General features: G+C 34.7%; 3 protein-coding genes across 3 annotated transcripts; all 3 read left to right on the top strand.

Moving 5' to 3' along the window:
* Positions 1-1,873: 1,873 nt before the first annotated feature.
* LOC140744674 (uncharacterized) lies at positions 1,874-3,653 on the top strand. The gene is made up of 2 exons (XM_073076287.1): positions 1,874-2,312; positions 3,640-3,653. The coding sequence occupies exons 1-2, from the start codon at positions 1,874-1,876 to the stop codon at positions 3,651-3,653; spliced, it is 453 nt and encodes a 150-aa protein (XP_072932388.1).
* A 303-nt stretch (positions 3,654-3,956) lies between these two features.
* On the top strand, positions 3,957-7,992 carry LOC140746862 (uncharacterized). Its single transcript, XM_073078979.1, has 2 exons — positions 3,957-4,699; positions 7,496-7,992. Exons 1-2 carry the CDS (start codon positions 4,189-4,191, stop codon positions 7,747-7,749), a joined length of 765 nt encoding a protein of 254 aa, XP_072935080.1. The 5' UTR covers positions 3,957-4,188; the 3' UTR covers positions 7,750-7,992.
* A 4,791-nt stretch (positions 7,993-12,783) lies between these two features.
* On the top strand, positions 12,784-14,486 carry LOC140745053 (uncharacterized). The gene is made up of 2 exons (XM_073076818.1): positions 12,784-13,397; positions 13,781-14,486. Exons 1-2 carry the CDS (start codon positions 12,842-12,844, stop codon positions 14,059-14,061), a joined length of 837 nt encoding a protein of 278 aa, XP_072932919.1. The 5' UTR covers positions 12,784-12,841; the 3' UTR covers positions 14,062-14,486.
* The last annotated feature ends 1,135 nt before the right edge of the window (positions 14,487-15,621 follow it).

Raw genomic sequence — 15,621 nt, 5'->3', positions numbered from 1 at the left:
AACGATGTTTCTTCGCACTTTTTTTCTATTTCGTGTCTTAACTGCACATGTCAGCATTGTTCCGCGTAAATCACACCATGACAGACATTAAATGGCTGACAGAATTGTGAGCCGTTTAAGTCATTCAATGGCTTCCTTCAATTACAAGGCGGTTATATATCTATACTTATCTATGCCCCTGAGGGACAAGCTGGAATACCTCGGAAAAGTACGTGGTACGACGAAGGCATCACCGCCACACATTTTTCTGCCTAACAACGGCAGTTTTAGTATTGTTATGTATGCGTACTTAGCCGAGGCTACAATGCGTAGAAACGCATCTGTAGCCGACATCATGTAGTGTAATCATATTAGCTCGGGTTGCTTACAGATGACCAAGGAAAAAGTAGTACAGGCAGTAGCCACATACATACGAGCATGAGCTTGTAATATATAAGGCTACTCATCCTAAAGAAACACAACTTTATAATCGACGATTCACTAGATTTTAATGATCTAAGTCATAAAAATAAATAAGCTATATCATAAAGTTGCCAACTATTGTACTATAAGTGATGGAATGTAATAACTTAAAAAATCTCAAATACTTAAATAGGTAAATTTTAGGTATAGTTATTTTCATAGTATTTAGACATATCTAGTGGAATACTTTATCTAATGCAGCAGCGTTCTGGTTTATAAGATGTAGTTAGGTAGATTTTTTTTTAAATAAAGGAGTAGCAGACAAGCATGCAGTCTACCTGATGGTAAGTGGCTACTGCCGCCCATGGACATGTGTAATCAACCCCAGATAGGATTAGATATTCCTACCTGAGGTCGGCTACAGATGCGCCTCAGGACTAAGCTGGAACGCCTCAAAAAAGTCAGTCTACCTTACCACACCCTTCAAAACGGAACACAGCAGCGCCTAACACTGCTGTTATTAGGTAGAAATGGGTGTGGCGGTGGTGCCGCCGGAGTCGAACCACAAAGGGTTCTACCACCTTCAAAGACTTCATAAAGATTGACTTAACCCTCCAAGTAAGCGACACAATTGGGATTTCCGTCAGAAACACGCATGCTCTATTACTTTAGAGCATGTCTGAAATTAGGAATCGTCAATTTGAGTCATTTGTTCATAGAGTACTGTGATCATATACTCTTTTATAGTTTTTCTAGCCGACCCGGCAAACGTTGTGTTGCCATATAAATAAAAAAATGTTGAGGGTGAACAACCCTTATCACTTAGGGGTATGAAAAATAGATTGTAGCCGATTCTCAGACCTACTGAATATGCATATAAAATTTGGTGAAAATCGGTAAAGCCGTTTTGGAGGAGTACGGTAACTAACATTGTGACACGAGAATTTTATATGTATACAAGATAGTAGTAAGTGCAGGTTAAAGAATATTTACAATGTAGTTTCATTTTACGAATAAATTAAGGTTTTAAAACAAGAAGCCGGCTAGTTCGGAGCACCTAATTTAAGCAAGCGTAAAATAATATTTCATTTATAAAAACAAGAATCACACTAGAACGCGTCAGAATTCGTAACAAACAAAAACCAACTTTAGTCCCTTGACTACAAAACCGAAATTGACTTGACAAAAAACACAAACATTCATCTAATGATCGCAGAGCAAATTTGTTAGTTTTAAAATAAGTTCTATTGCCGGTCCAATGCATCTCAACTGTAATGAGATTTATACTTTCCCTCTCAGTAATAAAGTCTAAAATATATTTGGCAGTACTAACAAAAGCACCCAAATAAGTAGCCAACGATCAAAACGCACTCATGATAGTGAATTGACCATCAAATAATATAAAAGAGAGTCCGAAACATGTGATAACATATCACATTCGGAGTTTGATGTCAGTGGACGTTCAGTCAACATGTTTTTATTCATCGTCCTTGCGTCTTTAACCAGTGCTTTAGCATTCCCAAGCACGGACAAACAAGAAACAGTAACACAGGCTAGTGAAGTGAAAATTGGTTGTGGAAATGGTATATTTAGTCCTGTGTGCCTCAAACGAAGTGCTATTTCGTTGCTGGAAAAATTAAACGCTAAGGAAGAAGTCGCTCTGTTCCCGGGAGTAAGTCTTATCAAGGAAGGCAGTGAAAATGCCGAAGTTCTAGCTAAGTCGTTAGCAGCGGATTCGGATGAGAAGCTAGATAAAGTGCTCCTGTACCAAATGAGCACGTTCCTGGACACTCATTCAGTGAAACTTAGGCTGTTGGATGATGGAAATGAAGAAAAGCTGATAACTGAAGGTCGCAAGAGGAAACGAGGTGGAATGGGCGGTATCCTGGCAATGGCTGCGATGATGAAAGGTAAGTCTAAGAATATCTTATAACATTATTTAGTCCTTCGTAGGTATTGAAAGTACTATCATCAATATAATCATCATCAACCCATTACTGTCTCACTATTGGGGACGGGTCTCCTCTCAGAATAAAAAGGATTAGGCCATAGTCCATCGCGCTACCCAAGTGCAAATAGGTAGACTTAACATGCCTTTGAAAACTTTTTTTTAAGATTTCTCAAGTACTTATTCAAGTTTCCTTACAATATTTTCCTTCGCCGTTTAAGCAAGTGATAATTAATTTCTAACACGCACATAACTTTAAAAACTCAGAGCGATGGGATTGAAACTTCGGACTTCTCGATCAAGAGGCTGAGTTTCTTAACCACTACACTGTCATTGCTTTTGGAAAGTAATGTGTGTAATAAAAATCGGTGAACGACCATAGAGCCCACTAGAGTTAGGTATTGCCGCCCGCCCATGAGCACCAGCACAACTTAATATAGCATTGGTATATTCCCGGAAGTTTGTTATTGATGAGTTTTACTCCGGAATTGAAATGACGCACATGTAACCCTAACTTTTAAACTAGACCACAGTAGCTTAAGACAATTGTCATAAGCCTAGATGAGTAAGTTATAAAGCAGAAATAGGAACAGTAATGTGGTCGTGGTGCGACAGGATTTTTTTTTATAATTTAGGAGTAGCAGGCGAGCATGTAGGCTACCTAATGGTGAGTAGCTACTGCCACCCATGGACATCTATAATAAACCCCAGGTAGGATTAGATATTCTTACCTGAAGTCGGCCACAGGGCGCCGCTACCCCTGAGGATCAGGCTGGAATGCCTCGGAAAAGTATGTCTCCTTTACCACACCCTTCAAAACGGCCTACAGCAGCGCCTAACACTGCTGTTATTAGGCAAAAACAGGTGTGGCGGTGATGCCACCGAAGTCTACAAATATTATTATTTTCTAACCTTACGTGTATAGAACCAATATAGGCTTCTAAACGGGCAAATGGAATGATACTTAATTTGCGGCAATACTGGTAGAAAAAGAATACTTGTTTGTAGATCTGTGTCAAGGAGTTTCTTATAGATTTTATGTTATTTTAAATGAAATTAATGATTTCATTCATGAATATAAGATAATCGAGTTATGTTTAACTTACATCTAAGGGATGCAAAAAATAAATTCGTTCACAAGTAATGAATCTAGTACGATTCTATAGCTTGCTATATATTGAAACTAATCACTTAAAACCAATTTTTTACATAATTAGTCTATTATTCTATAGTAAATACTGGCACGTGCTTTACGAGTGTCAATAAGTAAACAATCTTACCGTCCGCAGTTAATCTGAACTGAGCTTAAAGAAAGTAACTGAGAACATAATGTCCAATGACAACAATGTCGTCGCGCGAATCAATCACTGTTACGGCTTTTTGTCGTGATGATAAAAAAGTTTAATTTAATAAACTTTCAATACCCTTTTTACTCTTGAAGATATCAGAAAACTCTAATAATTCTTTGGAGTTCAAAAATTTAAAACGAACATGTAAATTTTCAAGAGATACACATTTTTAAAAGACATATAATCGAAAGTAACAAATAAATTATGGTAAAATAAATAAGTCATTTTTACCAATTTTACTACGGTGGTTGCTTGCGGTAATAAGCCAAAACCATGCCGATTATGTGACTTGAAAATGAAACTCTAAACCATTAAGAGAGAGAGTAAATTACGGTAACTCGTCCGTACTTTTTGCAATCAGCCTTCTATGAAAATAATGGACTTGAGTACTCTGTACTAATCATCGAACTATGTGAGACATATAAAAGGCGAACGGTGGATCGTCTTATCAAATTGTAACCGCATTTGTTTCGGTACAGACGCGTTAAAATGTATCGCTTATGCATATTGTGTATTTCGATGGCATCGGCGTTGCCAAACCCAGAACTGAAAGATGCGACACAAAATTCAGTGGAACCGACTATGGAGACAGCTGCTAAAGCAATGGGGAAAGATTGCACGAACGGGATTTTTAGTCCTACGTGTTTGAAGATTGAAGCAATTTCAGTTCTAGAAAAACTCAGCTCGAAAGATGAACTCCAATTACTCCCAGGAGTAAGTGTGGTTAAAGAAAAGAGTGAAAATAGCAGCAAAACTGATGAATTTGCCGCGGAATTGGCGAGATCCTTACCTTCTAAGCCTGATGAAAGATTGGACAAGTATTTGTTGTACAGACTTGGAAGTTATTTGGACAGCCACTCAGTAAAGCTGAGGCTTTTGGATGACAGTGCTACTGAGGAAGCTAGGGCGTTGATCGGTGAAGCGAGAGGCAAGGGCGGTGGCCTGGGCGGCAAGAAGGGTGGAATGGGTGGTCTCTTGGCTGCAGCGGTCATGATGAAAGGTAGGTGGAGTGGACAGGGTATTTACGATAATTTCGGATACCAGGCCATGATGCCCATGGTACAGCTAAATTAAAAATTGTTAAAATGGTTGCAAAAAATTAACTAACAAAATTCACGTACTATTTTGAAAAATATTTAGTAAATTTTCTAACAGAATACAAATTTGAGTACAGGTTTATTATCGCAACCTATTAGATGCTTATAGTCATATCCCATCATGCCATAAGCATCGTAAGACAATAAATAACAATTCTAAAAAGATAACACTGAAAGATATCAACGCATCTTAACCAAAACTAAACAAAGTTATAATGTGATTACTACTTTACAACTTAAATTAACATGAAGTATTTACACATAACAACAATAAAGAGTAACTAAATTAGCATATAAACTGCAGTTTAAATTCTTTTTTGAAAACCAGCTAACAAAACAACAGAATCATTTTTCATGTAAATCGAATAGTACAGAAGACTTTTCGAAATAAAAATCGAACTTATGTAACACTGAATGTTATAAGCGTGAAATTAACTCAATACCAAAAATAACCGTCTGATGATTTACAAAAACGCATGCAACTTCGAGATTTTTACGGTTTTGTTCCGTTGAGATCAGTAATATGGATAGGACTAACTTGTTTTACAGGAACAGTATTAAAAAAAATGAATTATTTGAACTTAAAACGGCTTTTTTTTCGAATAATAGCCCCATATTTTTTCAAAGCTTAATGGTAGGTGATAAAAAAATGCGAAACGGCCAAGGATACAATTAATTTAATATTTTTCTAGCTTATAAGCATGATATTACAAAATACTAAATCATAAAAACAAGCATAATCAAGTATCTATGAGATTATCTTACAATGTAAAGAAGAATTTAGTCCTGCACACAATATAATATAAGGAATTAATTGCAAACGGCAGCCCTTCTCTTGTAAAAACCGTGTAGATGCTAGCTCGTGATTTAAAGGCACCACCGTCATACCTATTTCTTGTTTGCATAATATGGATAATCAAGGATCTTTTTTACAAACGCTTCAATTTAGTCCCTAGGGGCATCAACGCATCTGCGTAAAACCTCAGGTACCTCAGGTACAACTTAATTGTTATATGGGGTAAATAGATATCCATGAACAGCGACCACTACCATCAGAAGGTTGTAGGACCCTTTGTGGTTCGACTCCGGCAGCACCACCTATTTCTGCCTCATAACAGCAGCGTTAAGGAATGAAAAGTGTAGAAAGGGAGACATACTTTTCCGAGGCGTTCCAGTTTAGTCCTCAGGGGTAGCGGCACGTCTGTGGCCGACCTCAGCTAGGAATATTAATCCTATCGGGGTTGATTGCGGATGTCCATGGGCGGCAGTAGCCACTTACCATCGAATGGACTGCATGCTCGTCTGCTACTACTACATTAAATATAAAAAAATTGAACACCAAGCTCTCTTGAATCCAATAATAATATAATCCAAAACTTTAAATAAAAAAGAAATGCAAAATCATAATTTCTCCACAAACTCTACAATGTAGTCGATTAAAGATAACACAAATTGACCGCTTTGGACAATCTCGCAGCATCTCCCGTTCCATCTTAAACCTTATATTATCGTGTGAAAGTTAATTATTCGAAGCTCTGATAACGGTGGTTAAACAGAGCAGAGAAATAATAGGAAAATGACACTTTTCTCTGTCGCGTGGCTTTGTTTTACTGTGACGGTTAAAACATGGTTTGTTGTATTGATTGATCATACGGTCATAGCGACAAGTTGATGATACTAATGGTAATTGTACGGTTTTGTTCGGTGAAGCATTCTTTGGTCAGCGATCGGGTGCAACTCTTTTTATAGATCACTGCTTAATTCGTAAACGTTTCTCAAATAAGTAAGGTAGTACCACCAGGATGATTCATCCTGCGAGGTACCACCACACCTAGTGCTAGCATAGAGCAGTCCTGCGTTTTGGTGGAGTGGAGAGGCAACCATGTTAGTCCACAGGAATGGCAATGCATTAGCTTCAGATAGTACCAGCTCTATATGCAGTTTCTTATAAATCCATTGGCGGTGATGATCATTAACCATCAGGTGGAGAGCAAATCCATTTGCGCTTTCATATAAAACAAAATTCATACTTAGCACAGTAGACTCCATCCTAAATCTTGAACTTGACTTAGATATCGTGAAAATATGAACATCGTGGTAGATATCACCATTGGCTTGATATTGTTCATTAATAGTTATGAATTAGACCCCGTGCTTGACTGTGCAAGTTTTAACGAAATTGTTCTTCGGTTTACTACTTATACTTATACAATGTAATATGATGCAGTCCAGCAAATGCATCTATAGCTAATAGACATCTGCAATCAACCTAAGATAAATGTAGAGTCCTACCAGATGTCGGCTACGGATGCATTATTTCCTATAAGGAGTAAATAGATATGGAATGGTCCCACATTCATTTCATCGCAACCTTAGAACTTGAAAACACCAACGCTTTACACTTTTGTTAAGCAGAAATAGAAGAATGAAAGTTTGATTGTTTATTCAACAACAAAATCAACTGAACGATTTATATGAAATTAGGTCCACGGATAACTCATAACCTGGATTATTTATGTCCCTAGACTCAAATCTGAAACCCACCCATGTGTAGTAGCAGATGCTCGCTGATAGTTAACAAATCATCAAAGAATTTTGTTTGTCGAATAAAAATAACTAACAAGATATGTGCTCAAGTACTTGCATCATCTGATGTTTCTGCACTTACCTCCTGTTTACTAAATCTCTCTTTTTTTCAGGTACCCTCATGTCCATCGGCCTTGGAGGCTTGGCCTTGCTCGCCGGCAAGGCGCTCATGACCGCTCTCATGTCGCTCCTCCTCTCCGCCATCATCGGAATCAAGTCGTTATCATCAGGCGGCAAGTCCACCACGTACGAGATCGTCTCCAAACCCATATACACCCATAGTCACTCCCACTCCACTGCTCATGAAGACGTTGGTGGGTATGGACATTCGGGGTATGGGAGGAACTTGAAGGCCAGGAGACGTTGATTTGAGGGTTAAATGATTCATGGTAAATCGGAAGTCATGTTAGTCAGTAAAATTAATACAACTTAATAATCGGAAGCCGTACTAAACATAGAAACAAAAATGTCTGGACTAAACAATATTCCAAACTTTGGACAACGGATTTCGAGTCCGGTTTCGAGATCGAGTTCGGATACGGAGTCGTAAGGACTAAAAACCATACATACTCGTACGATACGACATCACACCGTGACTCGTTGCTATATACTTATACTAGTTTTTGCCCGCGGCTTCGCCCGCGTTAATAAATATAACATACTAACATACATAAAACTGATAATTCGTACCTTCAACTTTGCATCATCATCCGATTAATCGATCTTAGATCGCCATCCCTAGTTCCCGTGGGATTTCCGGGATAGAAACTATCCTATGTCCTTTCTCGGGTTTCAGACTATCTTTGTACAAAATTTCATTAAAATCGGTTCAGTGGTTTAGGCGTGAAGAAGAGACAACCAGACAGACAGACAGACATAGTTACTTTCGGATTTATAATATTAGTATGGATAGTGTCGTGAAAATGTAACACACACTACATGTGACTATGCGACGATACGATCTTACATGAATCATTATTCAAATCAATGTCGAAAACGAATTATACATTATATAAAATGTTTGTATAAGTTATAATTGTAAACATTGTAACCGGTTTAAACATTAAGCGTGTGAATGTAAATTTATTTATTGTATAACTGTAATTTATGAGGAATGTTATGCATTTATAAGTTATTTGAGTGTGTGTGTTTACCAACGATTTTATTACTATTTATTTTAGTTGCATTAAAATTTTTACTTTCCTTCAGTATCTGCAGTATTATTTAAATGAAATTTATTGTATTATTTATACATTTTTATGTATATTTATAGATGGTATAATTTTATTTTTACATGTATAATGCGCATGAGACTGCTTCGCAAAGACTCTTTATATTTATGTTTTCATTAAGTTTAGTAAATGCTTTTATTTATTATTTTGTTACTTTAGCTTTTATATTTGTACTTATATATTTTTCTGTGTATTAATTTTGTCATATATTTTATATTTATTTATTATTTTTATGATAATTAAATTAACATTTTAATATTGTATTTAATATACATTTTATAAGAACTCTCCATATATAGGTATATTTTACTTCAGTTATCAATTTTGTATACAATTTATTTAAAGTATATTTTGTTATTATGTATTTCTTATCTGTATATATGTATTAAATTATAATTATAGTTGATTTATTTATTACATACAAGTATTTATATATATATTTTTAAATAATACTTAATGTTTTATAAATAGTATTTAATATAATACAATAATAACTATGTAATGTGATATGAAAATATATATGTATTGTATTTTACCAAAATATATATTTTTTTGTATTTGTAGATAATATACACAAGTAATAAAATGTATAGTATGTTATATTTTTTCTGTGATTTTGCTTATAGTACTCGTATGTATTTTATTGTGATATGAAATTAATATGAAAGAAAATAAATTATCATTTTGTTTAAATTAATGTTTCTTTTCATTAGACCCAGACCTACCTATTACCTAAAACAAACATAAATTAACCTTAATATGATTAATTTGGTATAAATTACAAATGTAATTGATACACATTTCCTGCGATAGAATATACGCAGTTGTGGATTTTCATATAATATAAGAGTAGCAGACGAGCAGTCCACCTAACGGTAAGTTGCTACTGCCGCCCATGGACATCTGTAATCAATCCCAGATAGGATTAGATATTCCTACCTGAGGTCGGCCACAGACGCGCCGCTACTCTTAAGGACTAAGCTGGAACGCCTCGGAAAAGTATGTTCCTTACCACACCCTACAAACCAGAACAGCAGCGCTTAACACTGGTGTTATAAGGCAGAAATAGGTGTGGCGGTGGCGCCGGAGTCGAACCACAAAGGGTTCTACCCCCTTCAAACCACCACCTCTACTACCACCTTGTGGATAGTATAACATAACATACACAAAGATGATTATGAAACACCCAGACCCAGAAAGATGTCCAACATAAAATGTTGACAGTCTGTCTAAATAGTCCATCTGTCTAAATGTAAATTATAGGTAAATATACCTACTATCATATCAATCAAAATACAAAGTTTGTTAAAGAAATAGAAGCACATTAAAACTAAAACTTAGCTCTCCTTCTGAAGAATGCAGTGCTCTCTGTATACAAGGCTAAAGCCTTAAATAATCATAAAAAAATTATAACGCAAAGAAGGAGATTTTTAATGTAAATCTTACTAGCTTTTTACTAGTTTTAGTTAGTTATGTTTTAGAAGAAATAAAGCAGCCGCTTCACTTAGTATATCTGATCGACTTCAGGTAGGATTCGCCTTCTTTTTCTGATCAATTCTGTTCAAGATGTCTTATAACTCTCAATCAAGTTAGAACATCTCATCTCTCTCATCTTTCGAACCATAATATAGCAACATCTGTCATACCGCTTTTTTCTCGTTTTATAACTTTTCAAAAAAGGTGCAAAAATAGCTCTCATACACAGGCGGTAATGCATTGGCGACTGCTCTGGTATTGCAAATGTACATAGGCGGCGTTGACTACTTTCCATCAGGTAGCACGTCTGCCTAATCGTTACGTTAAACAATAAAAAAATAACACAGAAGTAGTGGAAATCATCATGTCATCATAGACATCTGTAATCAACTCCACATAAGTTTAGATTGCTAAGGTCAGCAATAGGTATTGCTATCTGTGAAGACTTGCGTATAAGTATCTCTGAAACATAAAAACAACAAACAACACATCATTAACATCAATTTAATGTTGTCTAAGCGTCACTTTCATCTGATACATCGATTCAACTAATGCACTTTTTTACTTATTTTGTTGTACCAGAGAAAGTGTAATATGCAAGTAAAGTGATCGGCGTTATAAATATATAGAGAAACTATTGATTAGATTGGATTTATAGAAAGGTAATTTAGAGGTGGTAGAACCCTTTACCGTTCAACTCTGTTAGTACCACCGCCACCTATTTCTGCCTAATAACACCAGTGTTAAGCGCTGTTGTGTTTCGCTTTGAAGAGTGGTAAGGAAGACATACTCTCGTCTGTATGTATTCAGATAAGATTAAAATCCTACCTTAGATGAGCCGCAATTGTGTTGAAGGACTATGTTATAACGCCTTATTTAACTACATCTCCTTACCGCGTTCTTTAAACTTGAACAGCAGCGCTTAACACTGCTGTTATACAGTACAAGTAGTAGTACAATTGTCCTAGTATTTCCCTTCAGCAAACAATTTGAAACCTCAAGTAGGATTTGGATCTGGATAAGGTTAAATTTGCAAACCACTATGACATGTGCTAACATTATAAGTAACTAGCTGACCGGGCAAATTTTGTTCCGCCTCAAAATCTATTTATCAAATATATTTCATATAAAATATAGCCTATGTTACTCGTGGATAATGTAGCTTTCGAATGGTGAAAGAATTTTTAAAATCGGTCCAGTAGTTTTTGAGTCTATTCATTACAATCAAACAAACAAACAAAGTTTTCCTCTTTATAATATTAGTATAGATAATCTTCATTTGATACTTTCATTACATTAAATCATTAATAACCAAAACTCCATCCAAATTATTTCAGTAACTTTTGACAAAATCAAGGACATACATACATAGCGGTCGAATACAGAACCTTCTATCTTTGAAGACATATACTGTACCCTTAGTACGAGTTTTTACGTTTTACAAAAATTAGTGTTATTTGTATTTGTTTACGTATTTGCCCATATATTTCCAATCAGCGCCCCTAGCGGACTGTATTAGAACTGATTGGAAATATATGTGGAAATACGTAAACAAATAAGACATTTTGACAAAAACAGACATTTTTGTAAAATCGTAAAAACTCATACTAAGGGTACTGATGGGGTTTTAAAGAATTGTATAGCAAACGAAATAGTGGGGAGATGACTTCCACAATGTTTTCTATGCACTTTTATTAACTTTATCTAGATACCGGAATGAGACCTATATAAGGTTTTTCATTACCGTTTGATGACCGCAGACATATTATAAAGAGATCTAGAGATCTCGTGAGAATCCACTGATACCTGCAACTATGTCTAAGCGGACTTAAACATTTAAATACTGATGTTTTCATTCTGTATTTATTCCTTTTAATGACGCATTTTTAGGATTCCGTATTACTAAGCCTCGTCTGTCTGTCCTGTCTGTCAATCTTGAATCGTAATAGGTAATTTTCACAATTCATATACTTCTATGGCTACTATAATAACAAATACTAAAAATAAAAATTCAAATTTTGATGGTACGGAACCCTCAGTGTGAAATCAACTCGCACTTGATAATTTTTTTAATTATTAATGTAATCTACGTTATGGAGTCTGTTTGAAATTTCACGCTTCAAAAATTTGGTCAAACCTACTAGTTATAAGCTACGTACATAAATAATAACTTTCAAAGTTTTAATAACCTTACTACGTTTCTAGTGAAGTGTATTTTTATTCTGAGTATATTTTATTCTAATCAAAATAACTGTAATTCAGTCAAATTATAAAATATACTTTTATATTATATATTTTATTTCCTCACAAAGTCTATTTTGAAAAAGTACCAGTGTACTGTTATCTAATTCAAGCAATCATTTTACGCGAAAGAAGTCGAAAAAAAAGTTCTAGACCACGTAATGTTTTATCCTAAATAGCATGAAATAACACTAACTATTTCTTGTAACAATGATTCAATTTCAATAACACAACTAAGATCACTTCGAAATCGATCGGAATTATCTAAGAGAAATTTCTTTACCGTATTTTCTTATATCTTCATGGTTTATTTGCTTGAAAGCCACGCCGTGAACAATACTTTACAATCTTGTTCTTTTTCTATTCCCGAGTACGTTTTACTCTTTTTAATTCCTATAGAAGGTATAAAATAACTCCAAGTGCAAGACATCAATCAGTTCTGTATTGTCAGTAAACGAAATGTCTTCAATCTGAAGACATTTATCAATAATAGTGTTGTGAAGTGTCAAGATGGTGAAACGAGTTGTGGTGATAGCAGTTGCTGCAGTGTTGTGTTACTTACGTCCGTCCGACGCTGTTATCGATGGAACCCAAGGGAACACAGTTGAAGATAACGCGAAGAATGTGACCAATAAGACTGATAGGACAGGACGAGCCTTGAACAAGGAATGCACTGGAGGAATTAACGCGAAATGTATAAAAATCCACGTCCTCTCCTTCTTAGAAGACATAAGCTCTAGGGATGAGCTTCCTCTTCTTCCAGGCTTGAGTATTGTTAGAGAAAATATGACAAACTCATCGTCTCCTGAGGAATTGGCAGCTGAACTGGCCCGTCAGTTCCCTGGAAAGCCAGAAGAGAAGTTAAACAGATATCTGTTATATCGTTTGCAGGATTACTTAGATGGGCATTCGTTGAAGTACAAACTTCTGGATCCAGAAACATCTAAAGAAGCCTTAGATTTAGCAGAAGATAGGCAATTTGAAGGAAGGAAAAAGGGCGGTTTGGGTGGCGGCGGCAAAGGAGGCGGTGGTGGTGCTTTATTGGCAGCTGCTATGATGATGAAAGGTAAATTGAAAGAAGGTCACAACATATCTATATGACCTGTATGTAGAACGGCGTCCGCACAAGCTATATGGTTTGGTTGTATTATTCTTATTAAATTATTCTTTTAATGCAAAAAATATTTAAAATATTTTGCAATTCAACACTATGAAGCGACACAAATGTATTTTTTTAAATTAATTGTAATAATAGATCTAATAAAGCATCGGCTAATGGTATCAGTTATTTTGATAAATAACATTACTTACTGCATTTTTGTAACATGTTTTTATTGTATTTAATTTTAATCTCAATACGTTAATTTTTATATTGAATTTATCTAGCCTTTAATTTTATTATCGTGTTTTTCTATAATTAAGTATCTGATATTACCCTATACATTTCAGGAGCACTGGGAGCAGCAGCTTTAGGAGCCTTAGCCCTACTAGCAGGCAAGGCCCTTATGACAGCTCTGATGTCCCTTCTGCTATCTGCACTGGTCGGCCTCAAAGGACACGGAGGTCACAAGTCCACAACCTACGAAATCATCACCAAGCCCGAAGTCTCCCATCATCATTCCCACAGCCACGAAGAACATCACGAACATGAACATGGACATCACGGCGGGTACAGACGAGCGTATGACGCTGATTATAACAGTTATATGCCCTATGATACTACTACCTAAGACAAGGTTAATGATGATGATAACGATGTCATTAATAATTCAGATTCTCATGACGCGATAGTATGCTACCTCAAAATTTGGTTGCATTAACCCTTTGATCAATTAATAAGATTGGCTTAGACCAATTTACTAAGAAACTCACATACATTCTGTGTTCATTTTTAAAAGATAAAAATATATCAAGGGTTAGAAAAAAATATTAGCGTAGATACCACATAAAAGTATTTAAATTTGCAAAATAATTTAATGATAATGCTATTATTGCCAAAGACTATTATAATTTACAATTTACTGAAAAATAGGATAGATATCGCGTCGAGAGAATAAATACTTGTAAATTAATTTATTAACTTATTTATTATTATTTTTAAGTTATTTATTGTTGATTTTGTAATTATTGCTTTTAGTTATTTCGTTATAAGTATAAATAGATATGTGAATATTTATATTGAAAAGGAAAGTAAAAAAAAATAATATCGTTTCTTTCTATGAATTTATTTCCCACCGTTTTATCGCTTTTCTTTCATTCATGCCATTTATTCTTTGTTTGCGCTACTTTTTTTTGCTTTTCATTTAATTTTTCTTTCCTTGTCATTGGTTTCATGATTACCTTATCATATTTTTATTTGTTTGCACGAGTTTATATATTTCGCATTTTTATTTATTTGTGCATTTTCATTGCTTTCATAATTTCTTTTCCAATGAAAATAAATCCCTGATTAATGGTTTATTTTAAAAACAGCAGTATGAATAGCTGTGATACGATATTGAATTTCTAATTCCTCAAATAATCTGTTACCCAAAATATGTTACGTCAGTTAACTATGTTATAATGATTTGTTTGTTAAAAGATATTTATTAAAATGTTGTTTTATTTCACAAAGTGTACCCAGATCTGCGGTTTTAGAGTCGTAAGATGTAGCTTAAAAATCTCCTAAGAAATATACTTATTCTTATTTTAAAAATGAACACTATTTATGAGGTTTCAAGTTTTGTTTTGCTTTGTAAAATCTGTTTATGATAGGATTTCTTCTGAGCCAACCTCAGAGGACCTGTCACCAACATTGGACAATATTAAAGATACCTACCTACTACCTACCTACTTTGATACAACAAAAAATGTTAAATACCTTTGTTTATTATTAGTACTTAGTTACCTTAGTTACCTAAAAAATAATTCTTAAAAAATAAAAATGGAAAGAAAATACAAAGTCGTTACGTTTCTATGATTGTGTGATTTTGTCAGTGATGATCATATTCCAATGAGGGTGGAATATAAGTAGAAAAACAAAGTAATTAGTATTAAAAAGCAATTAAAATCCTGTATGCCTGTGTAAACCTTATAAATAGGTACATTTGATTTCAAAAAATATTATTATAAAGGTAATGTTACATCGTATGTGACGTAGTTCACAAACATCCTTTAGTTAGGGTGTTATGGAAGAAGATTATTCTCTTTTTTAGATATTAATAATTATCAAACCTGTTTGCAGAGGTATATTTTATTTATCGGTACGAAGAGTATCGAAGAATAACTATGAAATGAGTTTGCTAATAAAT

The sequence above is a fragment of the Epargyreus clarus genome, unplaced genomic scaffold (genome assembly GCF_041222505.1).
Source record: "Epargyreus clarus isolate Ecla_fem2 unplaced genomic scaffold, WU_Ecla_fem_2.2 ptg000002l, whole genome shotgun sequence".
Lineage (NCBI taxonomy): Eukaryota > Metazoa > Arthropoda > Insecta > Lepidoptera > Hesperiidae > Epargyreus > Epargyreus clarus.
Note: the sequence above shows the minus strand (reverse complement) of the source record. Positions and strands in the feature narration are given on the sequence as shown.